A 14,040-nucleotide genomic window follows, 5' to 3' on the forward strand; every position below is an offset into this window, starting at 1 on the left:
AAACTAAATCATATTTCTGACATGAAGTTCACTGAAGTTTAGAAGGAATGATGAAGACAGACATCAGTCACTATCACTCATTTCTTCCCCCTCCCTCTGCAGCTCATGTAGCAAGCACCCGCCTAATGCAGCTGAAGAATGAGAGGGGGTGGCTGCTGTTTTAGCCTGGAGCTAAGTTTAAAACAATTTAGAAAATTTGAAGCTAAGTGACAAACTGAGCTGGCAGTTTAGTCACACACAGGCAGCTTTCATTTTAGATCGTTTTTTAACAGTTCGCTTTAACCTTGTGGTCTTTTTGAAACACGTAAGTGCAAGGCAATGTTTTGTGACCATTATGGGACTGGAGGAGATGCTGTAGCTACTGGCCAGCTTGAACTTGTTGACACAGACCAGTTTGTTAGGCAAACAATGTAAGCTCATACAATAAAAAGAAGACATTAAGTACTTGTTTAGAAGGGTAAATAAAGTTATTATTTGCATAAAGTCCATTACATTTATGCCTGTCACATAAATGAAGTGGAGTGGATGGCAAAGTAGTTCATTTGTGTATTAGAAATACAGTTTATCACCATCTGGACGAACATTTGGATCTTTTTTCACTCTCAAAGGTTGTGATGATTGCACTTACAGTAACAAGTGTAGCTGTAAACGTTCAGTACACTCTACTTGTCTCAGTCAGAGAAGAAAGGCTGCAGCTCCACCACGAATTACACCAAGACCCTGTAGAGTACATTTAGTCATTGTCTCTATTTGTTTGTCTCAAACGCTGTGAAAATACACAGCAACACTGCACTTTAGTATTGTAATAGTAGAGAAAACATCTAAATTGACCTACAGGATTTCCGGAACGGAATCATCTTGCCAAGACGCCAGTTCGACGTGATGAGGACGAACTGGCCGAATCTGACTCAGTAGAAATCTGAATGTGTGACTAACTTTATAGTTTTTGCATTATTGTAGTACGTCTCCTTAAAAGAAAAAATACATGTATAATTGCCTCAGATAAACTGCTTAAAAATCTCTCTTATGCTGTGAAGGTCCGAGGCTTGAACCCGGGTCTACTGCTTGCTAGTCACCCACTGAACCAAACCGCCGTTTCCCTGTGATTATTTTTTTGATTGACTTTTGCAACAATGCTGGACCTCTTCATCATACAAAGCAGTCTCCATTTTCAACTTAGAAAATACTATATATTTCAGAGAGCACTATTAAATAAAAATAAAATAAAATCTGAGATACTGGGTTTTAACTTCCATGCATTCATGGGTACCTTGGTGTTCATCTGAACAGCAAACTGGACTGGACTCATAACTCAGACGCCCTCTACAGGAAAGGGCAGAGCAGACTGTACCTGCTGCGGAGACTCAGGTCGTTTGGAGTGGAGGGCCCACTCCTGAAGACCTTCTATGACTCTGTGGTGGCCTCAGCCATCTTTTATGGTGTGGTCTGCTGGGGCGGCAACATCTCTGCTGGGGACAGGAAGAGACTGAACAGGCTGATCCGAAGGGCCAGCTCTGTTCTAGGATGCCCTCTGGACCCAGTGGAGGTGGTGAGTGACAGGAGAATGGCGGCTAAGCTGTCATCCCTGTTGGACAACATCTCCCACCCCATGCATGAGACTGTGACAGCACTGAGCAGCTCCTTCAGTGGGAGACTGCGGCACCCACGGTGTGGGACGGAGAGATTTCGCAGGTCTTTCCTCCCCACTGCTGTCAGACTCCACAATAAAGACTTTTGCAGCTGATCAAACACACACATCCACACATGTGCAATAAGACTAATGTGCAATAATCTTTTCTGGCATCGTTGTATTTTTACTCAGTTGTATATAGCATTTGTATTCTATTTTTATCTTATTGTATATTTTATTCTATTTTATTCTACTGTATATAGTATTTTATTTTATTCTATTCTGTACAGTTGTGTACTGTATTTATTCTTATTTTATTTTATTCTAATTTTTGCTTCATAACTTTTGCACTGTCCACTTCCTGCTGTGACAAAACAAATTTCCCACGTGTGGGACTAATAAAGGTTATCTTATCTTATCTTATCTTATCTTCATTGGTCTTCTCAACAATTTGCACCTACATAATTCAATTTAAATGCAGGAAGGTGTTTGGGGTGGAAGTATGGGAAGCATCAAAGCCATTAAACCAGTAGGAATGTAACTGACTACATTCACTCAAGTACTTTATTTAGGTTTAACATACTTTTACTTTATTTCCATCTTATGCTGCTTCCTGCTTTTACTCCACTTCATTTACTGCACAGTTACTGCACTTTCTACTTTTTTCTTATTTTAAAGCTTTATTTATTATTATGCACCATTAAAGATCAAGCTATTGAGAAATACATTAAAATCCTGTTTTTTGATTACATTTTTCATACAATAAATCTGAAAGAATGACCTTGAAAACTGAGTTTTGTATACCAGTTTTCTACACTGATTTAAATATTTCTGACAAATATTCTGATCCCCCCGAGACCGGCCCACCAGGTATTATGGTAAAAACCATAAAGCCTTTGAATGAAAACAAACGTCGTTGTGACAGTGATGTACACTGTCTTGTTGGTATATATGTATCAATCTAGAACTTAACTTAAACCTACACCATCCTCCCTATTCTGGTATTCTAAACAGTACTTAGCCGAAACCCAAAGACTGCTTAGTTTACCTCCTGAACTTTCTACAACACATGGTGGAAACCTGAAATTAAGACAGAGAAGACTAGAGGTGAGACATGATCATTACTGAATATTAAAAATAATAAATGACAGATTTAGTGATATTTTCATAAACTATTTATTTACCACATCAATAAACAGCATGGCAGGGCAAAATATTTTTTCTAACATGGCAACCTTTAAAAAGTGAAAGGAGACAGAAAGAAAGGTGAGAAAGAATAAAACTTCCTCACTCAAAACTTACCATCAAAACTTAATTTTGATGGTATTTTACACACAGTACTGGTACAGTATGTAGAAAATGTGGGAAAATACTGGCATCATATACAGTACTGACTTCTGAAGAAATTATGTTGGGACCCTGAAAAAAATTACTATGTACAATAATGGATTTCTGTACATTTGACATCAGATGAATACTTTGGTTGTATGATTCAGATAATTATTTGTTAAAAGCTAGAAATTTTAAATGAGAATAAGAAAGAAACGTATTTTTTGTTCCCCCCTTTCCCTGTTAATGCCCTACCTGCCCCCCTGGCATAACTTTGCTAGACCCGCCCCTGCACAGTTACCAGCTGTCAGCTACTTAGAAAAGGATCCTGGTGTTATTTGTCTCTCAGAAACAGTTCATAACTTCCCTTCAACCCTTCATCCCTCCAGCAAACATCAGCTGATACTAGAAATTAATATTAAATAAATTCTAACAACAGCTCATCAAGTTTAAAGGTGCTTCTGTTGTTTAGCGCGACCTCCGCTAGTTTGCTCTTTCTGACGCAGAGAGAAAAGCCGATCAGCTGATCGGGACAAATCGCGTTGCTTTTCACCTCAACTTTAAAGTTCGACCTCCTCGGCTGTAATTGGTCCTGCCCAGAGTCGATCATGACCAACTGGCCAATACACCACTATTCATTTATACCGTTGAAAAAATAAAAGAAATAAAACCCCATCGGCCCATAAAAACGAAAAATCACGAGCGGCCCACCGGGCAAATGCCCGGTATGCCCGATGGCCAGTCCAGCTATGAACTTAGGATAATGTTTGTACAGTTGTTGACCTTTTGTACATGTAACACACAGAAGGAGGTTTTCTGCATCTGACACTTTATCACAACTGGAAATACTTTTTATGTGAAATTGCTGCTTGGTCACAGTGTGCATAAAGCAGGCCTCTCGCTCCCTAGGAATTCACTGGATAAAAGACAGTTTAATCATCAGTCTCCCAGATTCAGATTACACATTTTACGCACTCACATACAGCTCCACTGGGAAATTCAGATTTTTAGTTTAGGGATGCAGTACAAGTGTAAAAACTGGGTAATATCTATGTAGCTACCAAGATGTGGAGCAAAGTTCTCCTCTGTTTTTATCTCCAAACCATCAGAATATTAGTCATTTTCAGTTTAGCCCAAGTATGTTTTCTATACTTCTAAAAAATATTTTCTTGTAGTAATACTCTCCAAAAACCTGTAGACAGACTAATGTATGAAGTTGCATGAAATTATGAATAGATTGTGCTTAAGGGAAATTAAGAAGAGAATGTATTAGGCCACTGAGGTTAGTGAGGTGGTGCGGTGACAGTGGACCTAAATCATTAGGTGCAGAATGTGGGTAGATTTTTTTGGGATAACAGAGGAAAAATATTCCCTCATAATCCTTGTAAAAAATTGCACAAATTATTATCCCTCCTAAATCAAAATTACAAGACCATCTGTTTCAGTGTAAGCAAGAGAAAAAGGTAAACTGGTATAAGAGGAAACTAGTTAGTGTGAGGAAGTGATTTAAAAACTTGAGCAGTGACAGATTGACTGGAGGACTGCATCTGGTGCTTTCTGAGACACTTCCTACTATTAGTCGACCCGGACTGCTCTGCTCCTCATTAGCAACAGTGTGTAGGCTTCACTAGATTGTCTGCTTCCAATCTACAACACTGGTGTTGCTGTTGGAATTGACATATTCAAAAGTCTTCATAGCTCTCTGTCCCAGATTCACCTGGCATCCTCTTTGGGAGGGTAGTGCTCTATTTTGCTTCCCCTTCCCTGTAATGCTCTGAGTTTTTGTTTTCCTGTCAGAAACAACTTAGTATTTCAGGTCTATGCTCGTATATGTAATGTATGCTTGTGTGTGTTTGACAATGTGTATGCCAGTCGAAAAGGGGAGCCAGCCTGTCTGGAACAATTTGACTTCCACTGAATTTATATTGGATTTCAATGAATGGTTGTGGCATGTGATGTTTTTGCTGCACTTTCTGATGGCTGCAATCATCACCAACACACCTCTGGGAGAAACTTCTGGCATGCTCGTTTATGTGCTCAACCAGCAGTCACCGGTCATGCTTTCCGCTAACAGCTGTGCAGCCTACTAAGTTGTAGCACGTCCTTCCAAAAACAACACAATAAATATTAATGATTTGGTGTACGAGGAACAGAAAGGGGTGTCAGAGAAGATGGATGACATGTGAGCCACTCCTTGCCGACGCTCTGTGTGTTTAGGGTGGCAGCAAACACATTTCTCAAAGATAACCAAGCAGCAACCAGACATCTTGGGATTAATTAGCAACACAATCCTTTTAAGACAGGCTTTTTATTTCTAATTTGTAGATTATTGTTCTATAAAGGAACACTGAGAGGGGGAGTCAGAACTTATTTCCTGTGGATTAGATTTTAAACTTATTAAGCTGTTGGTTTTGTAACTTTGTTATGTGTCACACTGACTTCACTGCCTGAGTGAAAGTGTTCAGCTACAATCTAAGCAGCCATTTAAAAAATAGACATGCAGGAAAACATTTAGATGGATACATGGATAGGTAAAGTGTTTTGGGCTGTATGTACACGTTCATAGACTGTTGTCAGGATCCAGGCATGCACTGTTTTTGTTTTTTCATTTTCCTTTCTCTTTCCTCTCTTTCCCTTTTTCTGACTCTGTGTTCTCAAGCGGAGAGGTGGGTCCATCTCCGCCTTTGCCTACAGGTGGAGCAATCCAGTCGCTCACTTGCAACGCATTCCCTAATCAAACTTCGTGTTTTTAAGCACTGACTGTAGCTACTGCTCAAGATTGTCCTCTCCACAGTAGTGGGATATTGGTTCTCCCAGTTTAGTCTTTGCACTTGAATTTTTCTAGCATGTAACACTTTCTCCATGCCTGTTTTCCAGTTACCTGAAATGTGTATGCAGGTTCATTGGAGTTGTTTCCCACATTCCAGTAAGAAGTGCAGAATACAATGCAGCAGGTTATGTACCTCCATCCATGCTGGAATTCGTTCCACAGTGGAATCAAACTTTTTGTCAACTACCTGTCCACTCTCCAGCAAATTCACCTTCAGTCACTTGAAAACTTGACTGCTTGCTTATAAGCCTCCCAACACCACCTGCTTCCATCTTCACAAAAGGTCACAGGACTAATCACTTTTAGTATTCAGTAACTGTTATAGTCCCCTGGTCCTCGCTAACTGCCTGTTTCCCTGCCTACAGAAACCTCCAGCATTTCTTGACAGCACTGTTCTTAGTTCAACAGTCCACCTGTCCATAGTCAACTCCTTCAGTTCTGTCAATAAATCTTTTAAACCTCTTAGCTGTGGTCTGTGTCTGCTCCCTAAGCCTGGAAAATGGAAAAATATGGGAAAACCCCCCAAAAAACAATAACAGTGCAATAGCACCTATTGGTTTGTGGACTTCATTTTTAAGGCTTCAAGTGCAGCATAGAAGCCATTTGCCATGGTATTTTGTCTGGAGTCAGAGAGCAGCTACAGGTAATGCTAGCATGCTTAACTGACTCCAGTGATCTGAATATCTCGTGAAACCTAGTAGACTGTAATTGGCACCCATATGCCACACTAAGTGACCTGCCTCTAATATTGCATAATTTCGGGCTGTCATAAAGTTTTAATTGGTGAGTTATGAAAATATCATCCATTGTTCAGATATTTTTTTTCAGCTTCAAAGCTGGGAGTCAATAATGATTGAGTTGCTTTGGGAATGCATGGCTTCAAAACAGAACCCCACTAACTAGAGGGTGCCATCACTGTGGCTACATCAGTCTTTTATATACAGTCAATCAGGGACAGTTTCAAGTGGCTATGTGTGAAATTGCAGTGTTTTTTTTTTTTTTAGCACTTTGGCTTCATTTTGCAGCCTCAATCTTGGTCAGATTGTCAACAATGAAAACAACAAACAGAAAAAAAAGAGGGAATCTGAGGTCATTTATACTTTTGTGCCTTTTTTCTTTTTGAGGATTGATGTAATTTGTTTTTTGATATGCTAAAGTGATGGCCATTTTTGGTCCTCATTCTCTTCAGAGGCCTGTTGGTGGGTTAAGAGTAAAGTTCTGGCTCATGTTAAGGGTGTGTGAATTCTGGATAATGTCAACGAGGATCCTCACAAGAAGAAACGCGAGCACATGTGAGTGTTTGGTGGCTGAGTAAAGGTAGTTTAGCTGAAAGATCTGTAACTTCACAGCTCTGTGAAACTTCACACACACATACACAAAACAGCAGATGCACCCAAACAGACACACTGACAAAGATGCGCTCACACAGGCAAAAACACAAACACACACTCGCAGAGCGTAACAAAGACTCCTGTGGTGCACCGGAGATGAGAGGCGCAAAAGGATGCCAGAATCGCAGGGAGTGACAGCAGAAAGGTAGGGAGAGGAAAGAACAAAAATGAAGCTGACATGAAACACAGGTGTGTACTGTAGTGGAATAGTAAAGAAACAAATCCACACTCTCACCTGTACACATTATGTCGATTTTCTCCCTAGAAAGATGTAGGGAAAAGAACTGCGGAGTGAATAAAAAAGCAGACAGCAGGAAAGAAGCTGATGGGAGTTAATTCTCTGCCTGTCACTTTTCACTTCAGTCAGGCCAAGCAAGATGTGGTTTCTGCCTCCGCTGATTAGGCAGTGAGCCAAATTACAGCGGGACAGACTCAACAGCGCAACGCGAGTGAAACAACTGACTGGTGTCTTTGTTAAGCTAAGCGCAAACCTCCTATTCTTTTTATCAAATCTCCTTTCATTGCTGGCAACAACAAAAAAACTGCATAAGTATGGATTGTTAAGTTATTACACAGCAAATACTGCTAGAGGCTTTACGAATGACAAGATTATCAACAATGTCTCTGAAATCTAAAGCTCTACAATTTGTTTCAAGAAAAAGAAATAAAATGTCAAATGTAAATATAATTGCTAAAATTGCACAGTAACAAGTCTTCTCCTTCTCTCTCGGCACATTCACTGGAGGATTTCAGCCCTGTCAACTTACTATTATTGACTCTCAGATGGGATCACCATGGTAACAGGCCGGAGGAAGCCTGCAGCTGACTGGATCTACCCTGCATCCAAGGCTGTGAGCTCACAACACATAGACCTGAACGTGTACAAGCACAGACACACACGTACGCACACTTGCACTCAAGTACACACAACCAATGAGACAGAAAAAAATACTGGACCACTTTAGTGAGACGGGGACCAATTGGATGACATTTAAATGGATGGAAGCTTCGGCGGAACAAATGAGTTCATTTCTGCCGTTTCTGTCGCAGTTCAGACCTCCCTCTGGATATCAAACTGAGATCACGCTGAAATGGCAGAGCGACGCCTGTTGCGAATCGCACTTTTCACAGCTGAATCCCACATTTCTGCGAGTGCAGAGCAGCGAGAGATAAAAGCGACAGGAAAACAGAGACTTTAGATTTACACAATCAGACCTGCTGCTCCCAATCAGCCATGAAGGCAGCAACGCAGCAGGAGAGGAAACGTACGCAGAGTTCCTGTGCATGTCAAACGACAGGCGCACTCAGGTACTCTGTTTGGCAAAGAGAAAATGCAAAGAAAAAACTACACTTTTTCTTATATGTCTTATAGATGCAATATTAAAGGATATCGAAGTCCTAATTCGTGAGATCAATCAAGGATTTAATAACCAACGCTGATTTGAAGAAGCTCTGCATTTTTATGGGACTAAACTATGCCTAAACGTTTTTCTTTTGTTTGTTTATTCATGATCTGCACCACAGGAAGTGAATGAATATTAAAGAGACAATCATAAGCTCAGGGAAAATTACAAAATGCTGTGACCAAAGTAACATTTGCTCTGGTTAAAGATCAAAAAGAGGCAGATGAGAACTAATGTAAATACAGGGACCAGTGAGATTAAAGGCAGCATTTAGAAGATTTAACACTGCTTGTGAATGACATTGCTGGACTTTCAAGAAATATATTCAAGTCAAAATGCCCTAATATGGTATTGTAAAGGGTTTACAAAACTCATTTGAAACCTTCCAAAATAATCAAGGACTGAACAGGGCCATCTCAATAACATCAAACATCTGTGACATTTATTAAAATCTGCAAGATGACAGCATGGTAATAGTTAAATCAGCACTTTCAGTCTAAAAGCAGACAGAAGTGAATGAGAAAGCACTTGAAATAGTGACTGTAAAACAACAAGCTACTGTACGGGTGCACTGGACAGCTGAAATGGAGTAAAAGCTTTTTAGTACACAACAAATACGACTTTATGTACAATGCCAGTCCTGGAACAGCTGACGCTTAGACTAATGTTAGCTAACATACTTATTTTTGACAACTCTAACTCCACAAAGTCCCAGCACCACTTCTCACTAAAGAATAAACAACCCATCCTGACAGCATCTTTCCAACCACTTTCTTATCCAAACTTCAGCCTTCTGATTTTATTGTTTCTTACTGCAGCAAGCTGTGGCACCAAAGTTTCCATTATTGTTTCCATTTGTGTTGCTCTGAGGTTATGTGAAGCTCTGTAGTGTGTTCTGTAGTGCTGCATTCAATTATGTAGTGTGTGATTTTTCAAAAAAATAAAAACAATATTAAGATTTTAAATCCTGGGTGGACTGCTTTACAAAGTAACGTGTTACTGTACTAAATTCATTAAATTATGCCAATATTCATTACAAATGAGCTTCAGTTGTCTGCATGATAGGTGGATAGCAAAAAAAAAAATGTCAAAGGTGCCTTTTTCCCCCTGCACAATTACACTAAAATCAGCTATGGTAAATGGCAAATCCCACCCAGGGCAGAAACAGCTGCATTATACTAACACAAAATGGGCTCATTGCAAACATCTGCACAGACAGAATACTATTACATTAGGTGAAGAACCCAGAGTGATGTTCAGTCTGTCTGTATGCAGACCCGAGCACAGCGGCCAGAGCCCGATCTTCAACAGGCAACAAAGTCAGTGGTGAGTGACTTTGACACAGCCACCAAATTGCAGCCTCCATTTTTACCTTTACATAGTTCAACTGTAGAATTGCTGTGGCAACAACTTTACCACACCAAAGTTGCCACACCCATTTCCTCATAGGGGGCCGTATGATTGTTGGGTTTTTCTGTGTATGTATTACTGTAGGGTCTACCTTACAATATAAAGCGACTTGAGGCGACTGTTTTTGTGATTTGGCGCTGTATAAATAAATACATTGAAATTGAATTGAAAATTAAATTGAAATCTCCTTGGGCTGGTTTTCAACTTTCTTTTATATTCAAACTTAAACACTAAAAGAAAGATTGTAAGCATTTTCTCACTGGGATAGGCATTTGATTCGGTATTTGATTCGGCATGTGGCTGTAGGCTTACATTGTTAACTTGTAATAATGTGATAGTGCGCTTTAGGTTATGTTAAAGAGTGACGCACAAATGATGTCACATGGAGCGTAACAAATTACTGTCTCTCGGGAGTAATTAAGTAATGTAATGCATTAGTTTTCTATTAGTAATTATCTCAGCGCAGAAGAGAAAAGGGACTAAGAGTCTAATAGATAAACACCAGTGTAGACTTTAAGTCTTACTTTTAATGTACAGAAAAGCACCTACATAACAAAAGAAAGAGCTAATTCATGAGCAGAAATGTTACAGTATAAGTCAGTATACAGTAGTCAATATGTGTCAGCGAGGACTAGTGTGTCAAACTGCTGTGGAAACGAACCTGCACGCTGTCAAAGAGCAGAGCTAATTTGGAGCTTTGTGTTTTTGTTCTGCTTACATGTCATTACTTTTCTTTTTGCAACCTGCCAAAACCAAAACTGAAGTTTTCAGCATTTAAAATGTCCATTGTGCTTCATTTTCTTCCCACTCTATGCGCAGCATCGATTGTTGTTCCCTCAAAGTCCCAAATCAGAAAAGAGTAGTAAAAAACAAAAGAGACCAGAAGCCAAACTTGCATTAAAAGAAAAGACACATCTTCAGAGACACAACTCTTCTTCTGAGATAAGGTCAAAGGTCATCCTGAATGGGCAGGAACTTAGCTTGGTTGCATTTAATTAAGCACAAATTTCTAACTGTCCCTCTACCTAAAACTCTTCAGCTCAGCTGTCTTCATTGGTTTTCACTTTTTAAATTTAATTGTGCTATCTTATGTCTCATATTTTAGGAGATTCACAGTTTGCATTACGCAGTTATTGCCCCCCCTCAATATCTCAAATGTGTTTTCTTTGCCAACGTTTGTTAATACTTGTGGCAAATTGACATCCCAAGTTATTACATCATCACAAATGAGCCAATTTACCTATGAGAAATCCCTGGTTGCACTGCATCGCGTAAACAGAGACAACTAATACTGGGTTATTTTGATGCTTAAGAAACCCTGAAATTTATCATGATTCTCAGGAAAGTTAATTGGGATGTCTTTCTTATGATTTCTTAGAATATCAGCATTTGTTTATTTAGACAAGCATCTGCCTGAGAGACTACAAAGGTACTTATGCAATAACTGCACTTGTTTTTAACCTGAGACATGGTGAGGGTCGTGCACATTTCTTCTCCATTTTTATCTTCAATTTTAGTTTCATTTTCAGTCTCAACTGTCAGCGTTGCGTGACCTTCTTTTCTTTAGACTGCATTGATTGGACGGTTCTTACATTAGAAAATATCCAATAATATGTCTGTCATAGAATCTGGGTATAAATCTGTTCAAAGCAAACCCTAACGCAAACAGTAGCTGTAAGTACCCCTCAGTGGTGTTCTGCAGTGACATGTAGGCCATGTTTCCACGAAATGCCCCTTTTCTCACATGGGAATTCCCATAATGAGAAACAAAACCAGCTGGACGCAGGTGTTCTCTATAAACCCAATACATTATGCCACAGGGCTTCCCTGTCTCCCCCTCCTCTACTTCTTTGTCTACATTCACCTCCTCCTTCTCCATTTCCTCTATCTCCTCTGTCTTCACTGACACATAACTCATTAACTCCATCTTCCTAAATCTACCTTTGTCTCCACATACTGGTCTTAAACCATCTTCTTATTCTCTTTTTCACATACACAGAGGAATACCCAGTCTTCTTTTTTTATTATCCTCGCTTGTTACCTTGCTTCTCCACCTTCATCATCTCTTCCTTTTGGTCCTGCACAGCCCTGTTTTTCTTCTGTATTTATTTTGCATTATCCTCATCCTGGAGTACCTACTTTCAACAGCACAATATTACTAACATTAGGAATATGCTGTCTTGAAATAATGCTGGAAAACTCCCTTTATCATTTTTACTACTATAATTTTTTATAATCAGGTTGTCCCAGAAGCCTGTTTTAAAGTTTCCGGTTGATCCAAAAGTTAAGGTAAGCTAAGAACTAATAGAAATTAGAAAGAGGGAATGTATTTCATCCCTGTTAAAGGCAGAATTAAGTTTAAAATTCTTCGCCTCAAGTACAAAGTCTGGAATGATCAGGCCGCACCATGTCTGAAAGACATCAGGCTCCCATATTATCCCAAAAGTACATTTAATTTTAAAAATATACAGACTAGGTCTTTCCTTCTCCAATCTCTGCCACTGCTCAACACATGCAGCGTTTACTAAAATAAACTAATGAGTAAAAGGGGAAGCAGTCCCATTTGCCACTTTACCTTTGTCGCAAGTGGCGCCACCATAGCTGGGCAGACAAAGACACACAAAAGAGTTGATCTCATCGATGCAGGTTCCTCCGTTCTGACATGGATTCGACTGGCAGTCATCAATGTCTGCAGGGAGAGAGAGAACATGAGGAGGTGAGTGAGGTTAGACAGAAACATAGACGTACAAACAGCACTTTCCAAATGGCTACTTTTCTAAACTACCTGCCACAGCTTGTTATTGAAAAAAACCCCTGAGAGATCAAACTTTTGCAGAGATTAGAGGTGTTTCTGAGAAAGTTATAATTAAAGCGAATTGATTGAACTTCATCAGCGAGCGGTTTGGGATGCACTGAAGCGCATGATGCTAATTGCAATGTGTTTGCAGGACGTGCCGCAGTTCTGCTGTCAAACTTGAGCCAAAAGAGAGAGGGAGAGTACAGTGGAAGCTATGAAGAGAGAGAGAGAAAGCAGCGTGGAGGAAAAATGAAGAAAAACAGTTAAAATGAACTTCCAACTTCAGCAACAACACTGCTCCCACACAAAAGCTATCTCGCTAGCAGCTATGAAAACATGTATAATAATGCAATTTAAAATTTCTTAAAGTGACCAGAAACTAAATGCCGAAGCGATCGCTTAGATGTGATATTAAAACAAGTTTAGATGTTTGCGCACACGCATATCCAAATTCACACATATTTCACAGAGGCGTTGCCCGGGTGAGAGTTCCCATTCTGTTGAAAAATGGTAGCTGTATTTCTCTGGCTGATCTGTGCCTGGGGGCAAAATCATTAAAACTGCAGCTGGTATCCCACAATCCTCTGCCATCACAACAACTGAGTGAGTCCCTGGAGCTTTGGCAAGAGGTCACAGGAGGGGAGGAAAGGTGAAGGGAGAGGAGGGAGGCAGCGGAAAGACAGAAGACCGAGGGAAGATGAGAGGATAAAGAAATACTGACAAACACGGAGAGGAGCAGAGTTAGGAAGGAGAGGTGATGAAAACAAGGATGGGTGGAGAAAGCCATGGGAGAGGTGATACGATTCTGTGAGTCTGGGAAGTTGGCAAGTTTCAGGGTTGGATTACAGCGGCTTTGCAGGCAGACACTGTTTGGGGCGGAAGAGTCTGTTTGGATAAAACAGCATGACAGCTTCATTGCTGGTGCCCCGCTTTGGGCTGGCTGATATCAAAAGCTGAATTTGATGCAGGAGGTAGAGACCCAGCCAGAGGAGCCAGAATGAGATGCTTGGTTTAGTGTATCACTGGAAATCCGTGTATAACTGCCTCTGTCTGTCTGAGTCACGACAGGGTGGAGAAAGAAAGTACACGAAGAAACAAAATAACAAAGCAGAGATACTCAGAGAGTAAACACTTCCCACACCATTAAAATGAGCTTTAGGTCTGGCACAGATAATCTGACATTATAAGTGGGTGGCTGGTCCAAATTTTAAGGGGCAGTGAATGGAAAGGCTTTATCATTCTTTGGCTTT

At 40.1% G+C, this 14,040-nt stretch overlaps 1 protein-coding gene across 1 annotated transcript in view; it reads right to left on the reverse strand.

The window, feature by feature from the left end:
* The window catches only part of ncanb (neurocan b), a 180,817-nt gene that overhangs the window by 39,998 nt on the left and 126,779 nt on the right, over positions 1–14,040 (reverse strand). Inside the window, exon 11 of the mRNA XM_039607316.1 lies at positions 12,569–12,682. Within this exon, the coding sequence (XP_039463250.1) occupies positions 12,569–12,682 (114 nt within the window). The remainder of the gene's footprint in view (positions 1–12,568; positions 12,683–14,040) is intronic.

This window comes from Oreochromis aureus, linkage group 23 (assembly GCF_013358895.1).
Source record: "Oreochromis aureus strain Israel breed Guangdong linkage group 23, ZZ_aureus, whole genome shotgun sequence".
NCBI classification, from domain to species: domain Eukaryota; kingdom Metazoa; phylum Chordata; class Actinopteri; order Cichliformes; family Cichlidae; genus Oreochromis; species Oreochromis aureus.